At 37.7% G+C, this 12,604-nt stretch overlaps 1 protein-coding gene across 6 annotated transcripts in view; it reads right to left on the reverse strand.

The window, feature by feature from the left end:
* Nucleotides 1–12,604, reverse strand: part of IMPG1 (interphotoreceptor matrix proteoglycan 1) — a 71,506-nt gene that overhangs the window by 14,844 nt on the left and 44,058 nt on the right. The window contains exons 13-19 of one of the 6 annotated variants that reach the window (XM_042017144.1): nucleotides 11,012–11,571; nucleotides 10,015–10,234; nucleotides 6,658–6,868; nucleotides 4,674–4,850; nucleotides 4,393–4,574; nucleotides 3,996–4,079; nucleotides 104–1,833 (exon numbers count right to left, since the gene is read on the reverse strand). In XM_042017144.1, the coding sequence (XP_041873078.1) occupies nucleotides 4,048–4,079; nucleotides 4,393–4,574; nucleotides 4,674–4,850; nucleotides 6,658–6,868; nucleotides 10,015–10,234; nucleotides 11,012–11,571 (1,382 nt within the window). In that variant the 3' untranslated portion in view covers nucleotides 104–1,833; nucleotides 3,996–4,047. Of the gene's footprint in view, nucleotides 1–103; nucleotides 1,834–2,364; nucleotides 3,217–3,995; nucleotides 4,080–4,392; nucleotides 4,575–4,673; nucleotides 4,851–6,657; nucleotides 6,869–10,014; nucleotides 10,235–11,011; nucleotides 11,572–12,604 lie in introns of those variants that run through there. The other 5 variants (XM_042017145.1, XM_042017146.1, XM_042017147.1 and 2 more) reach the window with 5 other exon arrangements.

The raw sequence follows: 12,604 nt of genomic DNA on the forward strand, positions 1-12,604 counted from the left end.
TGTTTGCTTCCATATGGCTTTTATCTCTGATATAACTTTACATCAGTTTTAAAGTAACGTGTTGTGTTTTAGTGTAAGATTAAGTACCAATTCAATTCCCTGCGAAATTTTCAAGTAAATAGTTTTATTGTGTTTTATTGAAATACAAAAGGTTTACCTCCAGCAAATATATTTGGTAATTAATAGTTGAGAGTGATAAATACAATCATGAACAATCATTGTTATAATACACATTTTAAAATTACTTATTTTTTAATCTGGCTAATGATAACTAGTATAGGTGGAAATACACTAAACACATACAAAAATACATTTGTAATGGAAAAAAATGGAATGCTATCAGCATTCTTAATGTATTCTTAGCTTACGTGAGCAATAGTGAAAAGCTAGCATTTGTAGGCAAGGATGACTTCCAGTGCCCTGCAAAAAGTATTTTTAAAGTCATTTTCTTCTGAAGTGTTACTGTGTAAAACCACATTTTAGGTTTCTTCTTTATTTTTCTTTCCTACTTAAATAAAGTAAGTAAAAATACTATTTCAGCTGTAAAAACTCAACCTTCTATTCTTGGTGCATTGCCTTCATTCGTACGCAGTCACCAGTTCTGGTGGTTTTGCAGGCAAATCCATGCAGTTGTTTGGAATTTGTAAACAGTTCTTTTGAGTGGACTTGGGAAGGTAAACTAAAGTTCAGTCTTTGCTGTGGTAACTGCACAGTGCAAAGTAAGAATTGTCACTAAAATCAGCTGCTGTCCTGAATACACAAAAGTTTCACATCTGAATGAGGATGTTGTCATCCAGGATAGTCATGAACTTTGTAGAAGCTCAGTTTGAGCTGTAAGTACGACTTCTGGTGTGCACCAAGCAGCAAACCAGTGCCTGAACACAACACTGGTACAGAATATAAATAGAGATAAATTCTCAAGAGAAAAATAATCAAGATAAAATGATGCTCATACTTGAATCAGGATTGTGGATTCATAGTGCATAAATTAATATGCCTACAAAGTACTTAATGGCCACCCATTGTTTAGATTTCTTCTACAAAAACTAACAGTAACCTCTCAAAATTATTTGTGTGTATACTGAGTCTAAAGCATAGGTGCTCGTGTGCAATTCTAATCTACTCACTACCAGGAGGGTGCTTGTGAATTTAAATCTCATTATCTGAAAAGCTGAAACTCCACATATCGTGCCTTAGCAAAAAGTTTGAAGTCTTAGGATAACCCGACAGTGTCACAATCACCAGAAATTAAACAGCTAAGTGTATATGTACATATGTAAAAAGAAGTGTTTATTAACAGAAAAATAGGTATCTGATGTTCACAGAAACCCTTGAAAAATTAAATCCAACTTCTGTGTGATTTGCAATGTGAGCATTGCAGGGAGAGAATGAAGAAGTTCCCAAATGCTTTTTATGTGGCCTTTGGTCAATGACAATGGTTATTTCCATTCACCATTTGGAAGGTTAATGAAGGGGCATAGAAATGCGGTGAAGTTCACTGACATTTTTACCAGAACAACTGTGACTTACAATATTGAAAAATGTCACAGCTCAGTAAGATCTGTTTCTAGCATTCAGCTCTTAAATAAGATGTGTAAGCACCAGAAGCTTAATGCATGCATCTTAATGGTGGGGACTTCCTACCAGGCATTTTAGACATGAACAAATAGCTGCTCAACGTGGTCATTTGCTTTCCTTCAGCAAAACTATTTTTTTTTAATGTGCACTGATTTTAGAGCCAAAATTTTTTATCTTCAGGAATCCTTGATTTTTTTTTTTCCTACTTATCTTGAAGCCCAGTCTTAAATAATGCAGGCCTTCTTTCTTGAGTACCTATAAGAGAAAGTCTCATAAGACGTTTGAAAAGCATTGTTGAATTTGAAAATGTTCTGTTTATCTTACAGCTAATAGGCAAGGTCACACTAAAATCTGTAGAGATAATTGTAGTTCATTGTAAGGAGAATTGAGCCTTAAGAAGAGAAGGCTTCAGGGAGACCTTCTAGTGGCCTTTCAGTACCTAAAGGGCACCCAAGAAGGAGGGAGAGAGACTTTTTGCAAGGGTAAGGAGTGGCAGGACAAGAGGGAATAGCTTTAAACTGAAAGAGATTTAGATTAGATGTAAGGAAGAAATTCTTAACTGTGAGGGTGGTGAGGCACAGATAGAGATTGCCCAGAGAAGTTGTGGATGTGCCATCCCTTGATATGTTAAAGGTTGTTAGTTTTTGAAAGACTAATTGGGTAAAACCCCACCCAGTCAAAACCCCCTCTGATTACTAAGCTTTGCAATAACTTTCCATGCAGTGATTCTGTAACTAAACTGGAGAGATCTTTTCATATTTGGGAAGGATTAGAAGGTTATTTTAGCTTCTACTGGAACTTTGTGCCTATTTTCATATATGCCTTTATAAATACAGAGCTATACTTACTATAGATAATACATCCTAGAAAGCTGTCACTGCTGTCATTACATATTGCAAACCAGAATTTAAATACTGAATTTTCAATTTGGCCTACAAGCTCTAGATAGCCACATCCTCCTGAAAATTCAGTTGAAGAGCCATACTCAATTTTCAACATTTTGGCCCCAAAGGAGTTTTCTAGATTGTGACATCAAAGTGCTGCTCTTATTTTCAGCTAATGAAAGCTGTTCTACATTCATTTTATTCCTGCATTGATTTTTTTCAAATCATTAAAAACATTTTGAATGTAGGGGTGGTGTAAACATTCACTGTGAACTTAAAAAACAGTGATAAATAGTCACCTTACTTTTTCAAATCCGTTTCAATTTTGTGGTTGCTGGATTCCTCACCACATTAATTTATTTAACTAGATCTTGAGAAGAGTTTGGTCAATGTACCTTTGACAATTAAAATATGGTCTAGATGTCACAGACCTAGTTTTCTTTCACAGATGTGCCATTTTATTACTTTAATAAAATATTTAATGCTTTTCTATGTAGTAATTTTAAGTAGTTTAGCTAGTATGAAAGTTTATTGGTCTACAATTTCCCATGGGCACATTTCTTTTAAGATGGGTGTAAAATACTAATTGCAAACATCTGCGCTGTTGCTTTTATGAGCAGTGAAGCCAAGTTCATTCTTGAGCTTTTCCAAACTGCTGCTCCCTGCTGCTTTGTTCATCTCTATGTTTGCATTCCAGTCCCCTCATTTTCAGCTCAGTCTGTAAATGTGGCTGGAGTACCGGAAGAGACCAGACCTGGGTATGATGAAGATCAGTGAAAATAAATCTTTCTATATGGTGTCATTGCTTGTTCCTTTATTTAATAACAATAAACCTGTAAGGAGCCAAAGAATCACGTAGTTGGTGTCCTGTCTTTCACAATGTCCAGCCAGTGCCAAGGGCACTCCTGTACTGATACTTGCCCTGAAAAAAATGGATGCTAACAGCTACAGCAAAACCTTTTGGTTTCTGATAGGGTTGTAATTCAGAAAAATGAAAATGGCGAAGTAAAGCTTTTTACCGATCAAGAGGACATACTCAGATACATCAGAAACAGTCTGCCAATTTTATAGGAATTTTTGACTCAACTTTTCTCCTGTCTTTTTTTTCCCCACAAAGATACAAGGAGTTTTAAGTTGCAAAACTTGAAATAATACTTGATATATGAGCAGTATTCTGCTCAAATTAGGATTCCTACTTGTTCAAACTCTATGTAGCTTAACCAGACTGAGTGATCTGAGATTTTAAGTGATCTAGTACTGCTATTTAAACCTCCCCTTTGGTTTGCATTTTGTGTTAATTTGTCATTTCAGGTATTTCTTCCTTCACATGTTCCAGTGACTGCCACATTACCACATGGTTATACAAAATAGAACTTTGTTACAGAACAACATTTAAGAAGAAATTGTAGTTGTCGTATCAAGCATCCAAAAAATCCGAGCTTTTCTTTGTATGGAATTACTACAAAGAGGCTCCCTGGTAACATTAACAAATGGGACACAACAGATTTTTAATTCTTGAAAATAGCCACAAACCTTGGTTTTGTCTGGCTGATGCTGGAAACGAAGAATTCCAGAGACTAACGTGTCAGTCTTGGTTTCGTAAACTCATCTGGTGACCTACAAGAGTTAAAAAAAAAATCCTCAAACCACTACTTATTTCACTAAATGACAAAAAGCACTCGATAGGATAGACTGCCAGAGCCATGCAAGAGAGCTGTAAGAAAAGCAGTTCTACAGTCCTGGTATGAAATCTACACTCCAGTAAGTGTGGAAAGCAATGAATGCATTAGTATTTTCAGTTCTGAAATTGGCAAGCAAGACAGTAGCTTCAAGTTTGATTTAGTTGTGGAGTTAATACATGGAGGTGGACCTGTTATTTCAGGTGGGGCTGTTTGTTGAGGGATAAGAGAGGGATTTCCGTGCAGTTTACCTCCAGGCTGAATTGTGTTTTCAAGGTCATGTAATGCTTCGTGATCAAGGATCTCTGAGGAACTGAGACAAGCACTTACACTGCAGGCTGTGTGACAAAAGCTAGATAGGGGTTCATCGTGTTCAAAAGCAGGGTTAATCCTTACAGCACTTTCTGAATTGCAGCTGCTGAGAGTAGGACCTCTACAATGCAGAACATTTTTGTTTAGATAAGATTTTAAATTGCAAAAGAAACAAAAGGAATACTTTGAAAGGTGAAGAAGAAGACTGTGAGCAGCTTACTGCAAATTAGAGTTTCTTTTGCATTTTCTTCTTATCTCAATAATTAAAATGATGAAAAGAAAACCAAGGCTTCCTAAGCCAAGAATGAGAGGTTTAAAACTGAAGGGTTGTATGGGTTCTGGACCAAATTTTGCACAGCGCTGTCCTTGGTAAAGCTGGTGTCTACGTACAGGACATCTAAAATAAGGAAAGGAAGAGAAAAAATGTACAGAACTTGAAGGCAAAAAATACTGAGTACCTAAAATGAGAACAAAGGAAATTCTTCCAATTTAATATGACCACATTATTTCCACTACAAATAATCGCTATGTGTCTGCATGAAAATAATGTGATTGATGATAGGGAAAGATAATATTTTTACATTCATGAGAGTGAGTTAATAATAAGCCACTAATATATTCCTTGCTGACCTACAAATTTTAAAGAAGTTATGAATTTTAAATCTCTCTGACAAATTTCTAGCCCCAGAGCTAACATTTGTGTTTTAGAACCTTAGAAGCTCAGGTGTGTTTTAAGGTAATGTCCGAATACATCTTTGAAGCCTATATTCTGTTTTCTGGTGTTTTCACTCTGAGTAGCAAGGTCTGAAATAAGAGTTCTATGACAAATAGCAGGGCTCTACTCCTCTTTACAGGACAAGGGAAAAGTGAACTTACGTGGAACACAAGTGCAAATAATAGGCCATAATTTTCTCTCTGACTGTACACATTTGCACAAGCTGTCAGTTTGACACTGGTGGTAATTTGTAACTTGCTGTAATTCACAAAACTTTTCATTTATTATTTTTAATACTTTTATAGTTCCATGTGATGGTTTGGTTATACCTGTACATCAAGTCAGGGCTTTTCTGAATGGGAAAAATGTTATTTTCCTCAGTGCATCAGTATTGGTGTAGTAGGTCGAACCCCTTGCTACCTTAGCAAACTTTGAAGAGGATCTTTCTCGTTCACAGGCTGATTTCTAGTACTAAATGCTGCAGCTGCACTACTGTGGCTCTGCAAGTAAGGAATTTGGCAGTAACTATGGCAAATTCAATATAACTTCTGTGATACCCATTGAAAAAAATTAATTTTGGCAGTTGGGTTGTTACAGTGTATATAATTTGAATAATTTGTCCAGTGGTCTTATTTTTTGATGTTAATCCTAAGTAAGGTAAAAGATGTATCATTCACCTAGCCAAAGTATTAGGAGAGAATAAACAAATGCAAGAATTGTACCTTGATTCTTGCTTATGCACATGGCTGGTCAGCTACTGCGTGACAGTCGAGTGTACAGTTTCACATAATGCTCTGAATTGTCTAGTCTTACAATGAGAAGACACTTGATACTTTGTAAAGAGTTAATATGTTCAGGTACTGTGTGCTTCTCGATATTGACTTAAGATAATTCCGTTTAAAAATCCTTAGGGAATATATTTGCGGTGAGGAAGAGCTGTTAATCTTCAAGTCCTTCCCAGAAAGGCCTGAAAGCAGCCTCAGCCTCCATGTGCTTTATTTATTTATTATCTATCACAGCAGTCTTCATAGCTGTGTCTATATGAATAAAGATTTCCTTTTTAATACATCTTAGAAAAGGGTAATTTCTTAAAATTTCTTAAAATGCTACCAGTTTTGCTAATCGATAGCAAAACTGTGAATGTGTTATTTCATTTTTCCAAAGTGTATTTGGAAATCGAAAGGAATGAACGCTTTTGTGTATGTCATCTCTGCCAATGATGCTGAATTTCTACTAAATTTCTGAAGCATCTTTAAAAATAACTAGATCATGATGTTCTGTGTATGCTAACAGGCAGAAATGGATTTATCCATGGTGAGACTATTAACACTTTAGAAGGGTATTTGCAGCGTGACTTACAGTATCAGAATGTCGAGGTTTTGGCTTATTAGTGTAGTTTATGCTGTTGGAAAGTATAAGCTCAGCCCTTCTTTTTCATGCAATGCACATTACCAGGGGGCTGAATTCATGTCAATCACCATCTATTTACCTGCAGACAGCTCCTCTTCCTGGAACCAGCTCACATTTCCCACCATTGACACAGAGATGGGGCTCCAGCTCGCACAGGCTCCGGCAGGGCAACCCATCCTGGCTGGCGTAGCCAGGCTTGCAAAGGCAGTCGGCCTCTTTTGTCCACTCGTTCATTATGCATTCAGAAAACTTGTCACATGCCATGAATTTGCAGGGGTCTGCCCGATCAGCTGTAAAGGATGGGTAAATCATTTACTGAAGCATTACCCTAAAGGGCCTTGGCAAGGCTTGTGGCAGCCAGAGAAAACACCTCACATTTACTGGCCTGTCACTTGGGTGTGCTAACAGGAGGATGTGTCCAGCATGGAAGGACACACAGCCTTCTTCCTGTACAGGACACAGCAAGCATGCAAGTTCATGCTGACTTCTGCACTTATTTACCCTATCCCTGTTAAGCTGTGATTTTATTTTCATCTCACTGACAAGGATTTTCACATTTGGATATTTTTATCCTGTTTTTGCCGTGAGTGTTAGCATCATACTCATGGATCCCGTGCTACAGCCTTACAAGTGAGAAATAATTTCAACTGTAATGATCTTAAACACATAATTTAGGACAAGACAGAGGGATGGGGTTATTGAATATTGCACAATATTAAGACCTGCTATATAGAAATACTGTCGTATTCCAAAAGAAAATATATGCTTACAGGGTTTGTAGTGGGCTTTTTGTTGCTTAAGTTTCTTCGTTTTGTGGTATGTTAACATTGGGAAGGCTTGCTGGGGTTTTTGTTTTGTTTTTTGCATATTAGTAAGGGATGCCTCAGTGAGATTAAGGGAAAAGGACCCTGCTGATGTTCATGGGAAGGCCCAAATCAGAGACAGCTGTTACACAAGTCTGCTTCTCCTTTCCCATTCTCTGCTTCTTACTAGAAATGAAAGGAAAAAAAAAAAGACACCCAGAAAGAGTGATTTTAACCCAGGGCTCAACCCCTCAACCCATCTTGTGCTGATGGGGTGATGAGGAGGAGGGCTGCATCCACCAGTCTTGCCTCATGGAGCCTGTTTCCTGTGTACCATGGGGCAAAAACCTTAAAAGGCAAAAGATGAGAAGCAGACCAGGGGATACAAATCCTGTTCTTGCCAGCAAACAGTCCCAGTAAGATGTATGAATCCAGAAAGGAAAAGAAAAAAAAAGTGGACAAAACTAGAAAAAGAGAGCAGCGAAGGAAATGAGAGCAGATATACCTGTATGAGCTGGGCTATGTGATCCTTTATGTAGGTTAAAAGGAAGATTTGTACTGGATATTGCAGCTTGTTACCTGCAGCAACTAACTGAGCTTAAAGTTTCTTCTGCAGCCACTTCATGCTCTATGCTAGATGCTCAGTAATACTAATTTCAATGAAAAATGAGGATTGCATTTGTTATAGGAGTGCTGAAAATCTCAGACACACACTGGGATATGCTTCAGTGGTAGAAATGAATCCATCAGAGCAGTTCACTTATAACCCCTCGATAATTCTATGGCTATTTCCTGCTTTGAATGTTTGACTAGTGGGTTTTAGCATGCACCATTTGCCTTTGCTGTATGCAATGTGCATGTTGGTTTGATATGTCCTTTGCTCCTGGACTGTGAATGTGTGCACTTGTCAACTCCAACAACAAGGAGAGCTTGGCATGAGCATTTGGCTGGGTCGAGTTTTTGTGATAATGTTTCATCTTTTTTAATACATAACTGCATACTTTGTTATATTTTCTGATTTCACTTCATTTAGATTACAGAAATACTGCATGCAGGTATTTTTAAAAGTCCTTCTTTATGGTGTTATTTGTGACCAGTGCATTCAGCCCTTTGCAGCTGCTGACTCTTGATACGTATTTTGGACTGTAAGAGGCCCATCCACGTTTAACTTTGGTAGAACATCATTACCACTAGATGGCTCTCAGTTTCACAATAAAGAGGAATTTGCTTGTATTTCCTTAATTTGCTACCCAGGTTGGGGTTTATTTATTTGCTTGTTTTCTGAAATGAAAACACATCAGGCTTTGAAACATCTGTGTTGGAATATACTGGTTTTGTAAACACAGTTTCTTCTATTTTGACTGCATACTACTGCTTGTAAGACTTGAAAGATCAGCTCCTTCAACAAACTCTCTGTAATAATGTTTTCTTGAATTAATGTTGAAATACCACATCAGCAAAGCATATCAGATGAAGATGAAAGACTTAAAAATTTTTCTGAATTTAAATTTCTGAATTTTTATTTAATGAAAATTTATTACTAAATCAAGGGACATGCGGCAGCCCGAAGTTCACTCTTTATATAATGAATTAATTAATTGTATATTCATTAATTTTTATGTTTTTATAATGAATTAATGAATAATACTTTATTCATCAAACATCAGTTTATCATGGCAGTATTTGAAGGGTAGAATACTGTGATTTTGTTAACTTTCTTTACCACAAGGTACCTATGCTTTTAGTGGCCACAAAGACGTATGTAAAATGAAAACTGGTTAGAAACTGCCTGCCTGAATTGTAAATGGATTTTTGTTCTGAAATTGTCAGAGATCTGTACATAGAAAGACAGCTTAACCAAAACTCCTAAAAATATCTTCATACCTTTGCTATTGTTCTTCTCCACGACAATGAAATTAAATTCAACCCTGAAATAATTACCAGAGTCTGAAAATAGATTCAGGCTTCAATTTTATAAAACAGTATCGTTTTTGAAAACACTAAGCTTTTGACATAAGAATAGTGTCTAGACATGTAGTTACTGACTTTCTACTGTTTAACAAAGACTAAAAACTCATTTGAAAGAGATAAATCCAGAGGGATTCTAGAATTACAAATCTATGGAGTACTACATGAAGTCATGCTCCAGTTAGTATCTGTAGAATCCAATTATTCATAAAAATTGTCTCCTTTTGTTTTGAATGCTGTATCCCTTTAAAAAAGATTTAATGATGCTCTAGACCATGGTTTGCTTACAACATTGCAATAATCATCAGAAATTATGTTTACATACTCAGGTGCAAGAATTTCATGTCACACCTGAAAACTGCATATGAGCATTTCTTATGCCTGTCTTCACCCAACCCTTGTTCTAGACAACAATCTATTTGTCTCTGAAAAGCAGTAGGTGAACATGTACAGCCCAACAGCCCCACCCAGCTTTTCATTACAGTACGAAAATACATCTGCAGAGAATTTGCAACATCTTTTTTGTCTTACTACTCCCTGTCACTGGGAGGCTGTTGCTAATATGGTTATTTCCAAGACAGTCATACTTCTGAAACTGTAACAGCCTGAAAGAAGATGGTCTGCTTGGTTTTGATTTTGCACTTACATTAGTAACGCAATCTTACCTGGCTCAATATCCAGGGAATAGCTGTCAATCTCCAAATTGAGGTGTTGGGCTGCAGCATCACAGAAATCTTCCAAAACACAATGTACTGCTTCTGTGATATTGTATGGCACTGTCCTGGCAAATTTCATTTTGCTGTTCACAATCACACTTCCGTTCCTGAAGTTGAGAATTTCCAAGTGCTTAAAACCGGTAAGGTTGGACTGAAGGTATGGAAGTAGCTGCAAAACAGAGACTTGCCTTTATTTTAACTTACTGTCAGGGTCTACCTGCTATTAATTTCTCTTATAGTCAATTTTCATTAACAAATGCACACATCACAGATTTATTTCCCTAAGTTTAATACAATTGTTAAGCTCCACTAGCAAATTAACTTTTCTGTTTAGCAGTATCTTCTTCTGGATTTCTGCACTTTCTCAATAATGTATTGAGATGGATGGGCAGCAATTTCCCCTGTAATGAAATGCATAGCAACTGGGGAGTTTATTCATCTGGAAGAGAAAAAAATTACCTCACTCAAAAGCCAACTTACTTATTTTCAAACATTCAATCCAGGCAGGTTAGGGCATAGTATTATAGGCATGTTACTGATCTGACCTGTGCCCTATTGTACCCACAGAGAAAATCCATATCTAATCACAGTCTATGCTATGATATATTTTTAAAGGCCTATTTTTAAATGCAGCAGGCAGACACAAGCCTTAGATATAATCAGCACTGCTATACTGTTGGTGTGGATCTAAGAAAACGCCAAATAAATTACATGCTGGCATATATCTGGGTTTTCTTGAGCAATAAAAACTTTCATCACTGACTTCATAAACTCTGTCTTCATACTCTAAGGGCATCCCAGGCTTATGTATCCTTTAAAATACAGCTTATCAGATTGAATCATAGTAGGGTTGATTATTGTTAAAAACTGTGCACTTCAGTGTATTCCTTCAAAGTGCACCTGATTACCACACTTGTTGAACTTGTTCAAGTTGATTTTCACCCACCAATTGCATGAGCTGTTGTTCTAGTGCTTTGTATTCTGTCGAACTCCTGTTGAAGAGGTCATCGGAGAAGTGCATGTTGGTTACCCTCAGGCTGAAGAAAACCACGAGCTCTTTGCCTTTGGCTGCAGTTGTCATGGAGCTGGTAGTGACGTACTTCAGCACTGGTGCTGGGGTGGTTTCTGCAGGTTCAGTGGTCAGCACTGAGATAAAACCACTGCCCTGCTCCCCTTCATACAGCCCTGCTGTGCTCGTGGCACCGATGAGATCCAGCTCGGCAGTGATGTCCTGCACCCCTTCACCCATGCCACCTTCAGGAACGCCCTCCTTTACTGAGGAATCTGGTAATTCAAGGGACTGCTCGATGATCTCAGAGGGGCTGTAGGATGGGCTGGTGGCTGCAGGCAGAGGTGCTATTGATGGCAGCACATCTGTAATAACAGCTCCAGGCTGCACAGTGGAGACATGACTTGGACCAGTAAAGACAGGCAACGTGTCATAAGTGCTGGCTGTAACAAAAATGTCATCACCTGATGATTCTAGTTCTTCCATGATCTTAACTGCTGCAGGAAAACAGGGTAAAATCAAATTAGCCATGTTGAAAATTAAGCATAAAAAACATTGAGCGTGGAAAAAACCATGTATATGGGATTTCCACTGAAACATTTTTAACAAGTTTAACAGTATTTAAATAAGAAAATGTTAACTCCATCACCAGGGAAGAACTACTGGAATAAAATACCACATACACATGTTTGAGTGATGAGATTTCTGTGGGTTCTGTGGTTAGTAGTTATGCTTGGCAAGTATTTCCTGAGCCTCTAAAGCACATTCTTGTTCTGAAGGTACATAATCACACTGTCAGTATATATTGTCTCAAAGAGGAAATTGGAGCTTTGAGTTCTCTGCTTGGAACACTTGTATGCCAGAGTCATTCTGTTCCCCTCTGCAAAAAGTTAAAGCTAATCATAAAATGCTAAAATCACAAAAAACAATACAGACCCTCCAGATGCAAACTGTGTCAATTTACCCAAAAGACAACAGCACCAATGAAAAATATTCAAACCTTAAGAAGCCATCTACTGCACCTGAACCAGAGCTTTTATGGGGTCCCCACTGGGGCTTGGCATGGATCTAGGATATGTGATAGCTGTAGCTGAAATCCAAATCTGAATTGTCAGGAATGCTTCTCTTTGAAATCGGCTTGCAGCTACCTGGCCACAATGACTTCAGTGATGGCCTCCACCAACAGCCACCTGCCCAAACTGGTGACTTTGTCCTTTTCCAGTGATCTACCATTCTTCACAGGGAACTTTTACCAGCCCCCTGCAGGCAAAATCACCTATTGGCTGTAAGGAAAGAAATTTTTCTCCAGCTGATGAACTCTCCCTACATGCTAATTTCCTCCCAGTGGCCAATGAAAAGATGAAAGGAAAGCAAACTTTTGCATTGAGAATATCCTTGACTGAATGAGTTTGCAACTGTCCTGGCCTTGGCACAGGTGTTGGGCATGGATATTCTTTGTATCCCTTTCTGTTTCCTTGTTTCTAAATGAACACCATAATATTTCATTAAAAGCTTCAGATGTTCTTCTCT

This window comes from Corvus kubaryi, unplaced genomic scaffold (assembly GCF_017639235.1).
Source record: "Corvus kubaryi isolate FWS band 111438036 unplaced genomic scaffold, C.kubaryi_AGA036_p1.0 split3-73, whole genome shotgun sequence".
Lineage (NCBI taxonomy): Eukaryota > Metazoa > Chordata > Aves > Passeriformes > Corvidae > Corvus > Corvus kubaryi.